General features: G+C 44.5%; 1 protein-coding gene and 1 pseudogene across 17 annotated transcripts in view; both read right to left on the reverse strand.

The window, feature by feature from the left end:
* The window catches only part of CCDC125 (coiled-coil domain containing 125), a 54147-nt gene that overhangs the window by 21317 nt on the left and 13373 nt on the right, over positions 1-19457 (reverse strand). For 12 of the 17 annotated variants that reach the window (XR_012413714.1, XR_012413713.1, XR_012413712.1 and 9 more), the window contains 5 exons: positions 13132-13190; positions 10267-10353; positions 7100-7177; positions 5965-6050; positions 2428-2510 (listed from right to left, as the gene is read on the reverse strand). Coding sequence is in view for 14 of the 17 variants with exons in the window: in XM_045393810.3 (XP_045249745.2) it covers positions 2428-2510; positions 5965-6050; positions 7100-7177; positions 10267-10353; positions 13132-13190 (393 nt within the window). In the remaining 3 variants the exon portion in view is untranslated. The remainder of the gene's footprint in view (positions 1-2427; positions 2511-5964; positions 6051-7099; positions 7178-10266; positions 10354-13131; positions 13191-19457) is intronic. The other 5 variants (XM_073993566.1, XM_045393804.3, XM_073993565.1 and 2 more) reach the window with 2 other exon arrangements.
* On the reverse strand, positions 12380-13047 carry LOC102124464 (cofilin-1 pseudogene; annotated as a pseudogene).

The raw sequence follows: 19457 nt of genomic DNA on the forward strand, positions 1-19457 counted from the left end.
ATTGTGTTACTGTGCTCCAAACTGGGCAACAGAGCAAGACCCTGTGTGAAAATAAATAAATAAATAAATAAATAAATAAATAAAATATGTAAAAAGTTAACATCATGTCAGACACAGTGACTCACGCCTGTAATCCCAGCACTTTGGGAGGCCAAGATGGGTGGATCATTTGAGGTCAGGAGTTTGAGACCAGCCTGGCCAACATGGTGAAACCCTGCCTCTACTAAATATACAAAAATTAGCCAGGCATGGTGGTGGGCACCTGTAGTCGCAGCTACTCGGGAGGCTGAGGCAGGAGGATCGCTTGAACTGGGAGGTGGAGGTTGCAGTAAGCTGAGATGGCACCACTGCACTCCAGCCTGGGCAACAGAGTGAGATTCCGTCTCAAAAAATAAAAGGCTAGGTGCGGTGGCTCACGCCTGTAATCCCAGCACTTTGGGAGGCCGAGGCAGGCAGATCACGAGGTCAGGAAATTGAGACCGTCCTGGCCAAAATGGTGAAACCCCCATCTCTACTAAAAATACAAAAATTAGCTGGGCATGGTGGCGTGCACCTGTAATCCCAGCTATTCAGGAGGCTGAGTCAGAAGAATTGCTTGAACCCAGGAGGCGGAGGTTGCAGTGAGCCAAGATTGAGCCACTGCACTCCAGCCTGGCGACAGAGTGAGACTCCATCTCAAAAAAAAAAAAAAAAAAAAGGTAACATCAACTATCTTAGTATCCTTGCATCACTTTCATCATAAGGTAGACCATTATATAAGAGATATATAACATACAAATTATACACACACACATATATATATATATATCATTTCTACTTAGGTTCTTCAAATATCAGGTGCTCTATCATTTTGCTTCAAGTGAAAACTAAATAAAAAGGAGAAAATGGTGAGAAATTGCTTAATGGGTATGAGATTTTACTTTGGAGTACTGGAACTGTCTGGAACTAGACAGAGGTGGTGGTTAGGCAACTTTGTGAATGCCACTGAATTGCTGATTTATTTTCTCGAGACAGAGTTTCGCTCTGTCACCCAAGCTGCAGTGCAGTGGCACAATCACTGCTCACTGCAGCCTCAACCTCCTGGGCTCCAGCAATCCTCCCACTTCAGCCTCCCAAGTAGCTGGGACTACAGGCCAGTGCCACCACATCTGGCTAATTTTGGTTTTTCTGTTGTTATTTGTTCAGTTTTTTTGTTTGTTTGTTTGTTTTTGAGACGGAGTCTCGCTCTGTCGCCCAGGCTGGAGTGCAGTGGTACAATCTCAGCTCACTGCAAGCTCCGCCTCCCGGGTTCCAGCAATTCTCCTGCCTCAGCCCCCCGAGTAGCTGGGACTACAGGTGCCCGCCACCATGCCCGGCTAATTTTTTATATTTTTAGCAGAGATGGGGTTTCACTGTGTTAGCTAGGATGGTCTCGATCTCCTGACCTCGTGATCCGTCCACCTCAGCCTCCCAAAGTACTGGGATTACAGGTGTGAGCCACGACACCCGGCCTGTTTGTTTAATAGAAACAAGATTTTGCAGGCCGGGCGCGGTGGCTCATGCCTGTAATCCCAACACTTTGGGAGGCTGAGGTGGGCGGATCACGAGGTCAGGAGATCGAGACCATCCTGTCTAACCCGGTGAAACGCCGTCTCTGCTAAAAATATAAAAAATTAGCCAGGCATGGTGGTGGGCGCCTGTAGTCCCAGCTACTTGGGAAGCTGAGGCAGGGGAATGGCGCGAACCTGGGAGGCGGAGGTTGCAGTGAGCCATGATTGCGCCACTGCACTCCAGCCTGGGCGACAGAGTGAGACTCTGTCTCAAAAAAAAAAAAAAAAAAAGAAACAAGGTTTTGCTATGTTGCCCAGGCTGGTCTCAAATTCCTAAGTTCAAGGTATCCTCCTGCCTTGGCCTCACAAAGTTCTGGGATTACAGGCATGAGTCACTGTGCCTGGCAAGAATTGTTCACTTTTTTTTTTTTTTTTTAATAGATGGAGTCTGACTCTGTTGTCCAGGCTGGAGTGCAGAGGCACAATCTTGGGTCACTGCAACCTCCACCTCCAGAGTAAAAACGATTTGCCTGCCTCAGCCTAATGAGTAGTTGGGACTACAGGTGTGCACCACCATGCCTGGCTAATTTTTGTATTTTTGGTAGAAATTGAGTTTCATCATGTTGGCCAGGCTGGTCTTGAACTCCTGACCTCAGATGATCTGCCCGCTTTGGCCTCCCAAAGTGCCAGGATTACAAGTGTGAGCTACTGCACCCAGCCAGGAATTGTTCACTTTTAAATAGTTTTATGTTGTGTGAATTTCACCTTGATAAATGTTCTTAAATTTAAAAAACCTAAATGATACATTTATTCCATTATGCTTAATGTATATTATTTCAAAATACTAGCATGTTATCTTTATTGATACATGTGCTCTTAATACAAAAATCATCATTACCTGCATTGTCAGACTTTAGCATTTTAATTTCTTCTGTTTTCACTTTCAAATTCTCTTTGAGGACTGCATTTTCACAGTTTAGCCTGGAAAAAAGTAGCCTTCAAATAACTAAAACATTAAAACTTCCTTGCTGAGTGAGAATATTTTTATTGCCATAATTGGAACACAAAAATCTAAATATAGTTTTTCCTACTTCAAAATAGTCTGGAATTTACATGTATCACAAAAATAAAAACAATTTAAAGGAATGTGGTTTTTTTTTTTTTTTTTTTGAGATGGAGTCTCACTCGTGTCATCCAGGCCGGAGTGCAGTGGCGCAATCTCAGCTCACTGCAACCTCCACCTCTTGGGTTCAAGTGATTCTCCTGCCTCAGCCTCCCAAATAGATGGGATTATAGGTGTCTGCCACCACACTCAGCTAATTTTTGTATTTTTAGTAGAGACGGGGTTTCACCATGTTGGCCAGGCTGGTCTCAAACTCCTGACTTCAAGTGATCAGCCTGCCTCAGCCTCCCAAAGGGCTGGGATTACAGTTGTGAGCCATAATGCCGAGCCAAGATTTTAAACATACTCCTTTTTTTCTTTTTGAGACAGAGTCTCGCTCTTTTACCTAGGCTGGAGTGCAGTCGTGTGATTTCGGCTCACTGCAACCTCCGCCTCCCAGGTTCAAGTGATTCTCCTGCCTCAGCCTCCTGAGTAACTAGGATTAGAGGCACCTGCCACACCTGGCTAATTTTCATATTTTAGTAGAAAAGTGGTTTCACCACGTTGGCCGGGCTGATCTCAAACTCCTGATTTCAAGTGATCCGCCTGCCTCGGCCTCCCAAAGTGCTGGGATTACAGGCATGAGCCACCGCGCCCAGCCTAAACATACTCTTAACCCTTCTTAGTTGAGACATAATCAGAACCAGAAATATTTCTAAGCCATCCATTTTGCATACTCATTCTCTTTACTTAATAACCATTTGAGTATCAACTATATGCTTAGGTCACCTTCAGAAACGTATATACATAGGTCTTCATGTAAACTATGGACTTCGGGTAATAATGATGTATCAACATTGGTTATAAATAATGTACCATTCTGGTGGGGGATGTTGTTAGTGGGGGAGACTGTGTACATGAGAGATCCCTGTACCTTCTGCTCAATTTTGCTGTGAATCTATAACTGCTCTAAACAACAACAACAACAACAAAGTATTTCATGAGAAAAAAAGATCCATAGATACATAGGGTACACCGATGTTCATAGCAGCATCATGCAAAATAGCCAAAAGGTAGAGTTAACTCAAGTGTCCATCAGGAATGAATGGATAAACAAAATGGCATACACACCTAACATGGAATATTATTCAGTCTTTTTTTTTTGGATACAAGGTCTCGCTCTGTCACCCAGGCTAGAGTGCAGTGGCCCAGCCTCAGGTCCCTGTAGCCTCCACCTCCTGGGTTCAAGCAATTCTCCTGCCTCAGTCTCCTGAGTAGCTGGGATTACAGGTGCGTGCCACCATGCCCAGCTAATTTTTGTATTTTTGGTAGAGACAGGGTTTCACCACATTGGCCAGGTTGGTCTAGAACTCCTGGCCTCCAGTAATCCGCCTGCCTCAGCCTCCCAAAGTGCTGGGATTATATAGAGAGCCAAAAGCCGGAGGATCGTGACAACTAGGCTATATGATCAAACAGCAAACTGTTCATCATGAATGCAGGATGTGGGCAAACTTAAACTGCAACTGTCACCAGAAGGTTTGCTGAGGGCAGTCACTCTCTGGTGCCATGTTCCTTGAGGTTATCTACTGGAACATCTGGAGACTACTGTTCAAAGAATGCAGTTGTGCAAGCCTGCACCGAGTCAAGCAGCTGACTGACAACCACCTCCTCCCTATCTCCTTTTTTTTTTTTTTTTTTTTTTTTGAGACGGAGTCTCACGCTGTTGCCCAGGCTGGAGTGCAGTGGCGCGATCTCGGCTCACTGCAAGCTCCGCCTCCTGGGTTCACGCCATTCTCCTGCCTCAGCCTCCTGAGTAGCTAGGACTACAGGCGCCCGCCACCGCGCCCGGCTAATTTTTTGTATTTTTAGTAGAGACGGGGTTTCACTGTGGTCTCCATCTCCTGACCTTGTGATCCGCCCGCCTCGGCCTCCCAAAGTGCTGGGATTACAGGCTTGAGCCACCGCGCCCGGCCTTTTTTTTTTTTTTTTTTTTGAGACGGAGTCTCGCTCTGTCGCCCGGGCTGGAGTGCAGTGGCGCGATCTCGGCTCACTGCAAGCTCCGCCTCCCGGGTTCCCGCCATTCTCCTGCCTCAGCCTCCCGAGTAGCTGGGACTACAGGCGCCCGCCACCTCGCCCGGCTAATTTTTTTGTATTTTTTTTAGTAGAGACGGGGTTTCACCCTGTTAGCCAGGATGGTCTCGATCTCCTGACCTCGTGATCCACCCGTCTCGGCCTCCCAAAGTGCTGGGATTACAGGCTTGAGCCTATCTCCTTTACTCAATAAATATGAATAGCGCTAAAAGCTCAGGGCCCTTGTTCACTAGAGCAAGGAGCCCCCTGACCCCTTCTTCCAAATATACTCTTTTGTCTTTATTTTTATTCCCACATTCGTCCCCCTTTGTTCAGTCCAACAGGGATTGGGGCCACGATAGGATTACAGTTGTGAGCCAAGACGCCCAACTGAAATGACTGACTTTAGAGTAAGTGTATAATTTAAAGTTATTAAATAAACTCATACAAATAAAAGAGTTTTTCCAAAGAAATTTTTTCTCTCTTTGGAGCTGATTGTCAGAACATAAAAATTTACTATCTTAACCATCTTATTTTTCATCTTTTTTTTTTTTTTTTAACAAGATGAGGATCTTACTGTGTCATCTAGGCTAGTTTTGAACTCCTGAACCAAAGCAGTCCTCCCACTTCATTCTCCCTAAGTGCTGAAATTACAAGTGTGAGCCATCATGCCCAGCCCCTCAAAAGATTTTTTTTGAAAACAACAAATAGTTCCAATTCCAAAATAATTCTTACACTGTATTTTAAGATAGAGTTTATACTATTTTGGTTTTTGTTTTTGTTTTATTTTTGAGACACGGACTCACTCTGTCATCCAGGCTGAAGTGCAGTGGCGCGATCATGGCTCATTGCAGCCTCCGACTCCCAGGCCCAAGTGATCTTCACACCTCAGCTTTCCATGTAGTTGGGGCTACAGGTGCAAGCCACCACACCCAGCTACTTTTTGTATTTTTGTGGAGATAGGGTTTCAACATGTTGCCCAGGCTGGTCTCAAACTCCTGGACTCAAGTGATCCTCCTGCCTCAGATTCCCAAAGTGCTGGGATTATATGTGTGAGCCACTACACCCAGCCTATGCTTTTTTTTTTTTTTTTTTTCTTGAAGGAAAATTAACTCTAACAGAAAAATATGTGACTAGTTAGTGGCTAAGCAATAAAAATTTTACAATCTTTTGCACTCGGCTCAAAGAAGAAAGCATAAATTACTTTTGAATTACATACATTTTAAAGGTTGTCAAAGAAAAATAATGGAGTAATATACAAACCTGTCATATTTGTGGATCCAAGATTCTTCTATATTTTTAAATCTATTATGATCAAATTCTATTTCCCACTGCAACGCATTTATTTCCTATGGAAAGAAAATAGTACCTTCATGGCAAATTACTACAAATAAATCGTTTCAGGACATTGTGAATACCTGAAGTAAATCATATAATCAGTTCTCAGAAATGGTTTAAAGAGAAAAATTAAGTATTGCTCAAAAAGTATCTCTGACATTTGTAAACACATATAACATGCCTCTTTAGCACTCAAAACAACTCTGCCAAAACTCACTTAATATAGAAAAAATTTCAAATTGTTTGGCTTCAAAATTTGCTGGACTGCTACACCTAGATTTCTCAGTGCCCACCTCCGCTGCATGTAGAGACCTCAAGCAAAATCCACTTCTGGAAATCTTAGGTCAATGGCCCCATCAAAGGAGAACACACCAAGCACAGGAGACATGACCATCTAGGATGATTTCTAACTATCTTTATAGTGAAGATGAGATGGTCAGAAAGACGTATGTTCTGCCAGGCAAGGATAAGGATTAAAAAAAAAATTTTTTAAGAAGAAAAATGGGCCGGGCGTGGTGGCTCACGCCTGTAATCCCAGCACTTTGGGAGGCCGAGGCGGGCGGATCACGAGGTCAGATCGAGACCATTCCGGCTAACGTGGTGAAATCCCGTCTCTACTAAAAACACAAAAAATTAGCTGGGTGTGGTGGTGGGCGCCTGTATTCCCAGCTACTCCAGAGGCTGAGGCAAGAGAATGGCATGAACCTGGGAGGCAGAGCTTGCAGCGAGTAGAGATCGCACCACTGCACTCCAGCCTGGGCGACAGAGTGAGACTCCATCTCAAAAAAAAAAAAAAAAAAAAGCAGAAGAAGAAAAATGAGAAGTACCTATTTGGCAGGCCTCCTACTACCTTAACATAGGGAAATAAAAATAACCTGAATTCATTGTGCACATGACAGTCTGTTTTAGATTGCAAACTCCAAAAGGGAAGACCATCAGAACTGAAGCACACCTAGCAGAGGGTATGCACAAATGACAGATCCATTAGTATGGTGAGTTTAGGAAAACTATATTTAAAGTTTATTGAATTCAATAAGTCTACACTAAAAGCACCAAATACCTTCTTCAAGGATCTGTTTTGTTCCATAGTTTTTTGAAGCACTGCCTGCGTATGACTTGTGGCTTTGCCAAGTATTGCCTAAGAAAAATAAAACTAGCATCAGTATAAATTAAATTTGTAATTACTCCTCTGTACATCATGAAGTTCTCTTTTATTTTAAGGCAATGGAAAATTAAGATGAATTGAGATAAGAATTTCACAGTGACCACCTTTTATGGAGAGTCTGATAGTTCAAAAGTCGGGAGATCTTGGTTTGGCTCTTTTCCAATGAATGTGGGAATGAATGAATGAATTCCACACAAAGAAAGTGTTCAGAATAGTACTATTCATCAGTCATAAAGTGGAAACCACCTGATATGGTTTGGCTCTGTGTCCCCACTCAAATCTCATCTTGAATTGTACTCCAATAATGCCCACATACTGTGGGAGGGACCCAGTGGGAGATAATTTGAATCAAGGGGGCAGTTTTACCCATACTGTTCTCATGGTAGTGAATAAGTCTCATCAGATCTGATGATTTTCTCAGGGGTTCCACTTTTGCATCTCTCTCATTTTCTCTTGCTGCTGCCAAGTATGAAGTGCCTTTCGCCTCCCGCCATGATTCTGAGGCCTCCCCAGCCATGTGGAACTGTAAGTCCAATTAAACCTCTTTTTCTTCCCAGTCTTGGGTATGTCTTTATCAGGAGCATAAAAATGGACTAATACAGTAATTTGGCACCAGTAGAGTGGGGCATTGCTGAAAAGATACCCAAAAACGTGGAAGCTACTTTGGAACTGGGTAACAGGCAGAGATTGGGACAGTTTGGAGGGCTCAGAAGAAGACAGGAAAATGTGGGAAAGATTGGAAGTTTCTAGATATTTGTTGAGTGTCTTTGACAAAAACACTGATAATGATATGGACAATGAAATCCAGGCTGAGGTGGTCTCAGATGGAGATGAAGAACTTGTTGAGAACTGGAGCAAAGGTGACTCTTGTTATGTTTTAGCAAAGAGATTTGTGGCATTTTGCCCCTGCCCTAGAGATTTGTGGAACTTGAGAGAGATGATTTAGAGTATCTGGTGGAAGAAATTTCTAAGCAGCAAAGCATTCAAGAGGTGGCTTGGGTACTGTTAAAGGTATTACGTTTTAAAAGGGAAGCAGAGCATAAAAGTTTGGAAAATTTGCAGCCTGACAATGCAATAGAAAAGAAAATCCCATTTTCTAAGGATAAATTTAAGCTAGCTGCAAATATTTGCATAAGTAATAAGGAGCCAAATGTTAATCCCCAAGATAATGGGGAAAATGTCTCCAGGGCATGTCAGAGACCTTTGCAGCAGCCTCTCCCATCACAGAGCCAGAAGTCTTGGAGGAAAAAATGATTTCATGGGCAGGGCCCAGGGTCCCCGTGCTGTGTGCAGTCTAAGGACTTGGTACCCTATGTCCCAGCCACTCCAGCGGTGGCTGAAAGCAGCCAACGTACAGCACAGTCTGTGAATATAGGGGGTGCAAGCCGCAAGCCTTGGCAGCTTCCACGTGATGTTGAGCCTGTGGGTACACAGAAGTAAAGAATCGGGGCTTGGGAACCTCCACTACATTTCAGAAGATGTATGGAAATGCCTGGATGTCCAGGCAGAAGTTTCCTGCAGGGATGGGGCTCTCATGGAGAACCTCTGCTAGGGTACTGCAGAAGGGAAATGTGGGGTTGGAGCCCCCACACCGAGGCCCTATTGCAGCACTGCCTAGTGGAGCTATGAGAAGAGGGCCACCGTCCTCCAGACCCCAGAATGGTAGATCCACCCATGGCTTACACTGTGCACCTGGAAAAGCCACAGACACTCAATGCCAGCCCGTGAAAGCAGCCAGGAGGGAGGCTGTACCCTGCTAAGCCACAGGGGTGGAGCTGCCCAAGGCCATGGGAACCCACCTGTTGAATCAATGTGACCTGGATGTGAGGCCTAGAGTCAAAGGAGATCATTTTGGAGCTTTAAAATTTGACTGCCTCACTGGATTTTGGACTTGCATGGGCCCTGTAACCCCTTTGTTTTGGCCAATTTCTCCCATTTGGAATGGCTATATACCTACATCCCCATTGTATCTAGGAAGTAAATAGCTTGCTTTTGATTTTACCAGCTCATAGGCAGAAGGGACTTGCATTGTCTCAGATGAGACTTTGGACTGTGGACTTTTGGGTTAATGCTGAAATGATTTAAGACTTTGGGGGACTGTTGGGAAGGCATCATTGGTTTTGAAATGTGAGGACATGAGACTTGGAGGAGCCAGAGTAGAATTATATGGTTTGGCTCTGTGTCCTTACCCAAATCTCATCTTGAATTATACTCCCATAATTCCCACGTGTTGTGGGAAGGACCCAGTGGGAGATAATTTGGATCATGGGGGTGGTTTCCCCCATACTGTTCTCATGGTAGTAAATAAGTTTCATGAGATCTGATGGTTTTATCAGGGGTTTCCACTTTTGCATCTTCCTCATTTTCTTTTGCCACTGCCACGTAGGAAGTGCCTTTCACCTCCCGTCACGATTCTGAGGCCTTCACAGCCATGCGGAACTGTAAGTCCAATTAAACCTTTTTTCCCCCCAGTCTTGGGTATGTCTTTATCAGCAGCATGAAAATGGACTAATACACCACCCAAATGTCCATCAACTGGTGAATGCATAAGCAAAACATGGTGCATCTACACAATGGAGTATTACTTGGCAATAAAAAGGAAGAAAGTACTGATACATGCTACAACATGTATGAACCTCTAAAACATGCTAACTAAAAGAATCCCAGTGCAAAAGAATCCAGTCACATATCTTATGATTCTATTTATATTAAATAGAAAAGGCAAATGTACAAACAGAAAGTAGATTACTGGGGATAGGGGTGGGAATGAGGAATGACTGCTGATGGGCACCAAGTCCCTTTTTTGGTGTTGGAAATACTCTAAAATTAGATTATAGTGATGGTGGTACAACTCTTATATCTTATATCTAGTAAAAATGAATTGTAGTGTATATTTACATGTGAATTTCGTGATATATAAATTATAAAGTTCTTAAAAATATACATACCTAAAAAAACCTTCAACTATATCAAGTCCTTCTGTTTTGGTTTTAAAACTTAAAACCATATCAACATTATTATTGGAATGTGTAAGTGGTGAAAGTTTAAAAACAACTTCTTACCATGCTTTGAAGAATTTTCAATGCTTCCTCTTTACCTCTGAGTTGTCTTTGAGATGCCTCAAGTTCAGTTTTTAAAATTTCTACCTCCTGAGGACAGAAAGAAAATTAGTCTTCCTATCTGCAAGATATGCAAACCTAAAATTATCAGTTTGGCTAGTCTACATTTACCCTTGGCTCAAAGCACTTACAAATGAGGCTGAAAATTCTTCTAGACTTAGTGAGTGAACCAGACATACTAAAATTGAAAGCCTCGGCCAGGTGAGGTGGCTCACACCTGTAATCCCTGCATTTTGGGAGTCCAAGGTGGGTGGATCACCTCAGGTCAGGAGTTCATGGCCAGCCTGGCTAACATGGTGAAACCCCATCTCTACTAAACATACAAAAAATTTGCCGGGCATGGTGGCGCACGCCTGTAATTCCAGCTACTCTGGAGGCTCAGACAGGAGAATCGCTTGAACCCAGGAGGCGGAGGTTGCAGTGAGCCAAGACTAAGTCACTGCACTCCAGTCTGAGTGACAGAGTGAGACTCTGTCTCAATTTAAAAAAAAAATAGTTGGGCATGGTGGCTCACACCTGTAAACCCAGCTACTCCAGAGGCTCAGGAATGAGAACTGCTTGAACCAGGGAGGTTTTTGAGACAGAGTCTCACTCGGTTGCCCAGGCTGGAGCGCAGTGGCATGATCTCGACTCACTGCAACCTCCACCTCCCAGGCTCAAGTGATTCTCCTGCCTCAGCCTCCCAAGTAGCTGGGATTGCAGGCATGCACCACTACTGCCTGGATAATTTTTGTATTTTTAGTAGAGACAGGGGTTTCACTATATTGGCCAGGCTGGTCTCGAACTCCTGACCTCAAATGATCCACTGGCCTTGGCCTCCCAAAGTGCTGGGATTACAGGCGTGAGACACTGCCCCCAGCCCCAGTTGGCTTTCATGTTGTTTACATACTGAGGCTGCAGTTCCTTATGTAGGGACTCAAGGTAAGGAGGCAGCTGCCGGCCCCAATCCAATGACTAGTGTCCTTATAAATTGAGGGAAATTTGGACCCAGATTCATAGGGAGAAGTCCATGTGACAGGCAGAGGCTGGATTTCTGCAGCTACCAGCCAAGGAACACCAACGACTGCAGCAAGCATCGGAAGCTAGGAAGAGGCAAAGGACTCTCCTCTAAAGCCTTCAGAGGGAGAACGGCCTGCTGAAACTTTGGTTTCAAACTTCAGCCTCCAGAACTGAGAGCAAATAGATTTCTGTTGTTTTAAGCCACCGGTCTGTGGTACTTTGTCTCGGCAGCCGAATACAGTAGCTTTCACAGGAAGAGTCCCAAACACACACTAAGGTGGGCTTCCTATTTCCCAAAGGACAGGCACCCCTCGCAGAAACTGCAATTCCCACCAAGGCAGTGGGCTCCTCAGGCCGCTGGAGACTCTGGGCTTCTGACTTTAATGAGGTGAAATTAAGTCAGATTGTTTGAAGCCACACATACGGGGAAAGCAGGTGGAAGGAAGTGATCTTACTTTCTCAAGGAGGAGATAAGAGAAGTGGGGTGGAAAGGAGAACTGGTGGTCATGTTTACATAAGTAGCTTCTTTAAGAGATGAGGTGGATAAGAAACAGAGGAGGCCAGTTGAAAAGGATGAGCTCTCGAGTGTGGTTCAGCAAGAATATCTGGAAAGCCAAAATTTGCCTTCCCCACAGATTTAGTACCATTTAAACAAAGTATCTATCAATGGACTTTATTCACTTGAGAATTTTTTTTTTTTTTAATCAAAAGTCTCTTACTGGTCCTGCTTGCATGAGTAGCAGTGAGCAGGGGAAAAGGGAGAGGAACCAGCCAGCACAGGGAGGGGTCATCTCCACAACATTCCATTTATACACAGAACTAAACAGACAAGCACAGAGTCATTATTGCGGTTACGAGTCAGCAGCAAGGGAAGTGGGAGGAACAGGTGGGGAGTGGGGGTGTTGTTAAAAAAAATACAGGCCCCCCCCAACAACTGGGGTGCCTGGAGGGAACTTGGTCTGCTTCAACCCAAGAGGAATCAGAAGCTCAAAAGCAGTTTGGGAAGGCCAGAACCATCAGGGATGCAGGGAGAAGGAAAATCCAGGCAGTGGGGGGTCTGTTTGGCAACTGGGGTGAAGGGACTGCCCTTCCCCTGCTGGGATGCCCCCAGCCCCTCCTATCTGGCAGGAAGGGGGCAGCCTGCAACCCCCGAGGACAGGTGTGGGGCTGCCAGATGCTCCAGGCAGGGGGCCAGAAAGGGCTCACAAAGGCTTGCCTTCCAGGCAGATGACCACACTGCCCCCAGCTTCTCTGCCAGGGTGCAGTGGTCCTTGACCTCCTCATAGTATTTTGCTTGTAATTCTTGCTTGATCCCTGTCAGCTTCTTGTTGATGGCGTCCTTGGAGCTGGTATTGATCATTTTGCTCTTAAGGGGCACAGGCTCAGGGGCCCAGAAGATAAACACCAGGTCCTCCTTCTTGCTCTCCTTGGTCCCAGAGGTTGCGTCACAGAGGGCGTAGCAGCAATCCATCCTTATCTGGCAGCATCTTGACAAAGGTGGCATAAGGGTCGTCGACAGTCTGGCCCACATCGCCCACCAGGATCTCCTTGCCCTCCTCCAGGATGATGTTCTTCTTGTCCTCACTCAGGCCGAAGAGCACCGCCTTCTTACGCTTCTTCACCTCCTCTGGCATTGAAGACTTACACACCTTCATGTCGTTGAACACCTTGATGACACTATCAGAGACAGCCACACCAGAGGCCATGTTTCCGGAAGCGAAAAGGAGAGGGCACACAGAGCCGCAGAAGACGAGAGCACTGCAGCCACTGCTGGGACCCAACTAAACCGAGAATTTTTGTAGTACCTACCTCTAAAGTTTCATGAAGACATTGCCTTAATTCTTCATTTGACAATTCTGAATTCGAATCTATTTGCGGGGGAGAAAAGAATCTATTAGGGGGAAATTTTTGAATTTTTTAACTAATTAAACATAGGACATTTGTTTACAAATTACCCAATACAGGCATCCCCTAAATTGCAAAGAGAAGAAAATTATAATAGACCACCAGGTGCGGTGGCTCACGCCTGAAATCCCAGCAATTTGGGAGGCCTAGGCGGGCAGATCACTTGATGTCATGAGTTCAAGGCCAGCTTGGTCAACATAGTGAAACCCCATCTGTACTAAAAATACAAAAATTAGCTTGGCATGGTGGTGCCTGCCTGTAGTCCCAGCTACTTGAGAGGCTGAGACAGGAGAATCGCTTGAACCCAGGAGGCGGAGGTTGCAGTGAGCGGAGATTGTGACACTGTATTCCAGCCTGGGCAACACAGTGACTCTGTTTCAAAAAAAATTTTTTAACAGACCATACTATGGTAAAAATATGAGTGTAAAGCATTTCACAAATGAAAAGACACATACTGTACTTTGGAATACAAAAAATTTTTACATAGATCCTAAGGATCGCTTGAGGCCAGGAGTTAGAAACAAGCCTAGGCAACAAGACCTCCATCTCTACGAAATGTAAAATAAAAAATTAGCTAGACATGGTGATGTGCTGGTAGTCCCAGCTACGTGGGAAACTGAGGTGGGAGGATCACTTGAGTCCAGGAGTTCGAGGCTGCAGTGAGCTATGACTGTACCACTATCCTCCAGCTTGAGCAACAGAGCAAGACCATCTAAAAAAACAAACCGGGACTCTCAAATAAAGCAGATGTTAATGTGTTGGTTAATTACTACATTCAAATAAAAATATAGAAAAACATGAATATTGGTGAGTAAAATAAATAGATTTTGTTGTTTAGGCTTAAGCTTGAATGATGTAGTGGTATAAATATATAAGAAATAACTTTGGCTGGGCGCAGTGGCTCACGCCTATAATCCCAGCACTTTGGGAGGCCGAGGCGGGTGGATCACTTGAGGTAAGGAGTTCAAGACCAGCCTGGCCAATATGGTGAAACCCCATCTCTATTAAAAATATAAAAATTAGCTGGGCGTGGTGGTGCCTGCCTGTAGTCCCAGCTACTCAAGAGAGCAAGGCAGAAGAATTGCTTGAACCCGGGAGGCAGAGGTTGCAGTGAGCCGAGTTCTCACCATTAGACTCCACCTGAGCGACAGGAGAAAAAAAATTTTTATTTTTTTTCTCAAAAAAATAAAAATAATAAAAATAATAACCTGAAGGCTGGGCACGGTGGCTCACACCTGTAATCCCAGCACTTTGGGAGGCTGAGGCAGGCAGATCACCTGAGGTCAGGACTTCAAGACTAGCCTGTCTATGTGGTGAAACCCTGTCTCTACTAAAAATACAAAGTTAGTCAGGCATGGTGGTGCACACCTGTAGTCCCAGCTATTTGGGAGGCTGAAGCAGGAGAATCCTGCTTGAACCCGGGAGAGGGGGGTTACAGTGTGCCGTGATTGCGCCACTGTACTCCAACCTAGGCAACAGAGCAAGATTCTGTCTCAAAAACAAAACAAAAGGCCGGGTGCGGTGGCTCACACCTGTAATCCTAGCACTTTGGGAGGCTGAGAAGGGTGGATCATCTGAGGTCAGGAGTTCAAGACCAGCCTGGCCTACATGGTGAAACCCCATCTCTACTAACAAATATAAAAATTAGCTGGGAATGGTGGCAGGCGCTTCTAATCCCAGCTACTCAGGAAGCTGAGGCATGAGAATCGCTTGAACCCGGGAGTCAGAGGTTGCAGTGCACTGAGATCGCACCATTGCACTCCAGCCTGGGCAACAAGAGCAAAACTCCGTCTCAAAAAAAAAAAGAAACCTAGATTTTATTTCTTTCCAAAAAGAATGACTAGAAGAGTCCTGTAACTTCAATTATTTCCTCCTTAATGTGATCAATTGAGAAGTTAAACTGAGCTTCCTAAGAGCTTCATTTTCCTTTCTGCCTCAATGGCAGTAAAAAAAAAAAAAAAAAAAAAAAAAAAAAAAAAAAAAAAAAAAATTAAAGTGGTAAATTATAAGCAAGAGAGTATAGGAAGTAAAAAAAAATTTTTTGAGAAGAATGTTTACTTTGAAAAAATATTTCTCAAAACAACTTTCTTTGCTATTGTGAAATTTCATTAACATGACAGTATCTAAGGCAAAACCTAAATCATGTTTGTACTGTGATGGATGATACAGGCTTCCAAGGAGGGACAGAATGACGCTGGGTTGGCAGTGACAAGTTCTGTTCTATTAATACTTGTGGTAGGCAGAATATTATGTCCACATGCCAATTCCCAGAAGCTGTGAACACATGGCAAAAGGAATTTGCAGATGTGATGAGATTAAGGATTTTGAGACAGGAGAGTACTCTGGATTATCCAAGTGGGTCCAGTGTACTCATAAGAGTCCTTATAAATGAAAGCGGGAGACGAGAAGGTCAATGTCAGAGTGATATGATGTGAGAAAGACTCAGCCATTGTTGACTTTGAAGATGGGGAGGGGGCCATGAGCCAAGGAATGCAGTAGCCTCTGGAGCTAGAAAAGGCAAGGGAGTAGAGTCTCCCCACCGAATCTCCAGAAGGAACACACCCTGCCAACACCCTGGCTTTAGCCCAGTGAAGTTTATTTGGGACTTTTTTTTCCACAGAGAGAGGGTCTTGCTTTATTGCTTAGGCTGCAGTGCTCCTGCATCAGCTTCTCAGGTAGCTGGGACTACAGGTGCACACTACTACACCTGGCTAATTTTTAAACATTTTTTCTGTGGAGTTGCGGTCTTTCTGTGTTGACCAGGCTGGTCTCGAGCTCCTGGCCTCAAGCAATTCTCCCACCTCAGCCTCCCAAAATGCTGGGATTATAGGCATCAGCTACCACACATAGCCTCTTTGGCACTTCTGACCTGCAGAACTGTAAAATAATAAATTTGTGTTGTTTTAAGCCATTAAATTTGTGGTATTTGGGAAATTATCTATTAGTGATAGGACCAACTTTGATACAAAGAAAAGTTCATAACCCAACAAAATGGGAACTCATACTATTACTATTTAAATCTTATTTATACCCCAGTGTTTCTTCATGTTTTTTGTTTGTTTGTTTGTTGGTTTGAGATGGAGTCTTGCTCTGTCGCCCAGGCTAGAGTGCAGTGGTGTGATCTTGGCTCAATGCAACCCCCGCCTCCCAGGTTCAAGTGATTCTCCTGCCTCAGCCTCCCAAGTAGCTGGGATTACAGGCTCCTGCCACCACGCTCAGCTAATTTTTTTGTATTTTTAGTAGAGACGGGGTTTCACCATCTTGGCCAGGCTGGTCTCAAACTCCTGACCTCGTGATCCACCCACCCCGGCCCCCCAAAGTGTTGGGATTGCAGGCGTGAGCTACCATACCTGGCCTCTGCATGTTTTTATAAAGGCATCTTAGCATCATGCTCAGTTTTCAACATTTTGCTTGCAAAACAGTATCCATTCTCTATACACAATAAGGAATTGGAAGAAAAATATAAAAATAACCCCATTCTAATTTCAAGAGGGATTTTGAAGGATGGGGATGAACCCTGAGCTACCACGTATTTTTGTAAATCTGAAACCATGTTTCTTAAATCACTCTTACGTTGTTCTAATTTGTGTTTGTTCAACTTTGTGGGGAAGTTTCAGAAGAGGAAGTTTTGCAACATTGATTACATAAGATTTAGCCAGATAACAGCTGGTGCCATGGTACAGGCATGGGCTTATCCACAGATTCCTGATCATTTTGGAGTTGTAACATTATATCACAATATGTTAAATTTTATTATTTCCATAAGGTAAGGTATAATTTCTTTTTGGTTATGATAAGTTAAGACAAACGGTTTTGACAATTTTTGAGAGTTTCATGACATCCCTAAAATAACCAGAAGCATCTCTGTTCTTCCTGGAACACTCCTTTCCCAAAGATCCACTGCTTTACTCACCAATTCCAGTGCTCAGGCCAAGGTGGGAGGACTGCTTAAGGTCAGGAGTTTGAGACCAGTCTCGGTAATACAGTGAGACCTTGTCTCTAGAATTTTTTTTTTTTTTTTTTTTTTTGAGATGGAGTCTTGCTCTGTCACCAGGCTGGAGTGCAGTGCATGATCTCAGCTCACTGCAACCTCCGCCTCCCAGGTTCACACGATTCTCCTGCCTCAGCCTCCTGAGTAGCTGGGATTACAGGTGCATGCTACCATGCCTGGCTAATTTTTGTATTTTTAGCAGAGATGGGGTTTCACCATGTTGGTCAGGCTGGTCTCGAACTCCTGACCTCATGATTTGCCCACCTCAGCCTCCCAAAGTGCTGGGATTACAGGCATGAGCCACGGTGCCTGGCCGAAAAAATTTCTTTTAAATTAGCCGGGTATGGTGGAACATACCTGTAGTCTCAGCTATTCAGGAGGCTGAGGCAAGAGGATTGCTTAAGCCCAGGACTTTGAGGTTGCAGTGAGCTGTGATCACCCTGCTGCACTCCACCTTGGTGACACAGTGAGACCTTCTCTTTTTATTTATTTATTTATTTTTATTTTATTTTATTTTTTGGAGACGGAGTCTCACTCTGTTGCCCAGGCTGGAGTGCAGTGGCGCGATCTGGGCTCACTGCAAGCTCCACCTCCCAGGCCCACGCCATTCTCCTGCCTCAGCCTCCCGAGTAGCTGGGACCACAGGTGCCTGCCACCGCACCCGGCTAATTTTTTGTATTTTTAGTAGAGATGGGGTTTCACCGTGTTAGCCAGGATGGTCTCGATCTCCTGACCTCGTGATCCGCCCGCCTCGGCCTCCCAAAGTGCTGGGATTACAGGCGTGAGCCACCGCGCCCGGCCGACCCTCTCTTTTTAAAAAAGAAAAAGGCCAGGCGTGGCGGCTCACGCCTGTAATCCCAGCATTTTGGGAGGCCAAGGTAGGCGTATCACTTGAGGTCAGGAGTTTGAAACCAACCTGGCCAATGTGGTAAAACCCCATTTCTACTAAAAATTAAAAAATTAGCTTGGTGTGGTGGCACGTGCTTGTAGTCCCAGCTACTTGGGAGGCCGAGGCACAAGAATTGCTTGAATCCGGGAGGCGGAGGTTGCGGTGAGCCAAAATTGTACCACTGCACTCCAGCCTGGGCGGCAAGAGTGAGACTCCACCTCAAAAATAATAAATAAATAATAAATATAAATATAAATAAAGAAAAGAAAAGAAAAAAGAAAAAAAAAGTCATCTCCTTACAGAAGCCTTCCTAACCCTGGCCTGAAATACTAGCGGCCCATTTCCCATAACCACTCACTATCCCTTCACTTACCACTGCCCAATGTTACACATCTGTTGATGTGCAGGGTTTTGGTTTTTTTTCTTTTCTTTTCTTTTCTTTTAGAGACAAACTCTTTCTCTGTTGCCCAGGCTGGAGTGCAGTGGTACAATTTTGGCTCACCACAACCTCCGCCTCCTGAGTTCAAGCAATTCTTGGGCCTCGTCCTCCCGAGTAGCTGGGACTACAAGCACATGCCACCACACCCGGCTAATTCTTATATTTTTAGTAGAGATGGGATTTACCATGTTGACCAGGCTGGTCTCAAGCTCCTGACCTCAAGTGATCCACCCGCCTTGGCCTCCCAAAGTGCTGGGATTACAGGCGTGAGCCACTGCGCCTGGCCCACAGGTTTATTTTCTATCTCCTCTATTAGAATGTGAAATCCATGACATTAGGGCCTTTGTCTATTTTGTTTACTGATATTATTCTCAGAAATTAGACCTGTGCCTGACACCTAATGATGCCCAATAAATACTTATTGACTACAAAAAAAAGTACATCACAAAAAAAAGCAAGGTTGGTAATCATTTACAGATATCATTAACAAATATATTAGATGTATAAAACTACTGTACTTCAAAGTTGTACAATATTTAGAAATATAAACATCAACTACTTTTGTACTACCACCAATACCAAGAGATGAATAAAGATAAATTTCTAAAGACTGGGTGCGGTGGCTCGCGCCTGTAATCCCAGCACTTTGGGAGGCCAAGGCGGGCAAATCGCTTGAGGTCAGGAGTTTGAGACCAGCCTGGCCAAGATGGTGAAACCTTGCCTCTACTAAAAACAAAAATTAGCCAGGTGTAGTGGTGCGTGCCTGTAATCCCAGCTACTCCAGTGGCTGAGGCAGGAGAATTGTTTGAACCCAGGGGGCAGAGGTTGCAGTGAGCCGAGATCGTGTGCCACTGCACTCCAGCCTGGGTGACAGAGCAAGACTCCGTCTAGAAAAAAAAAAAGAAAAAAAT

This window comes from Macaca fascicularis, chromosome 6 (genome assembly GCF_037993035.2).
Source record: "Macaca fascicularis isolate 582-1 chromosome 6, T2T-MFA8v1.1".
NCBI classification, from domain to species: Eukaryota; Metazoa; Chordata; class Mammalia; order Primates; family Cercopithecidae; genus Macaca; species Macaca fascicularis.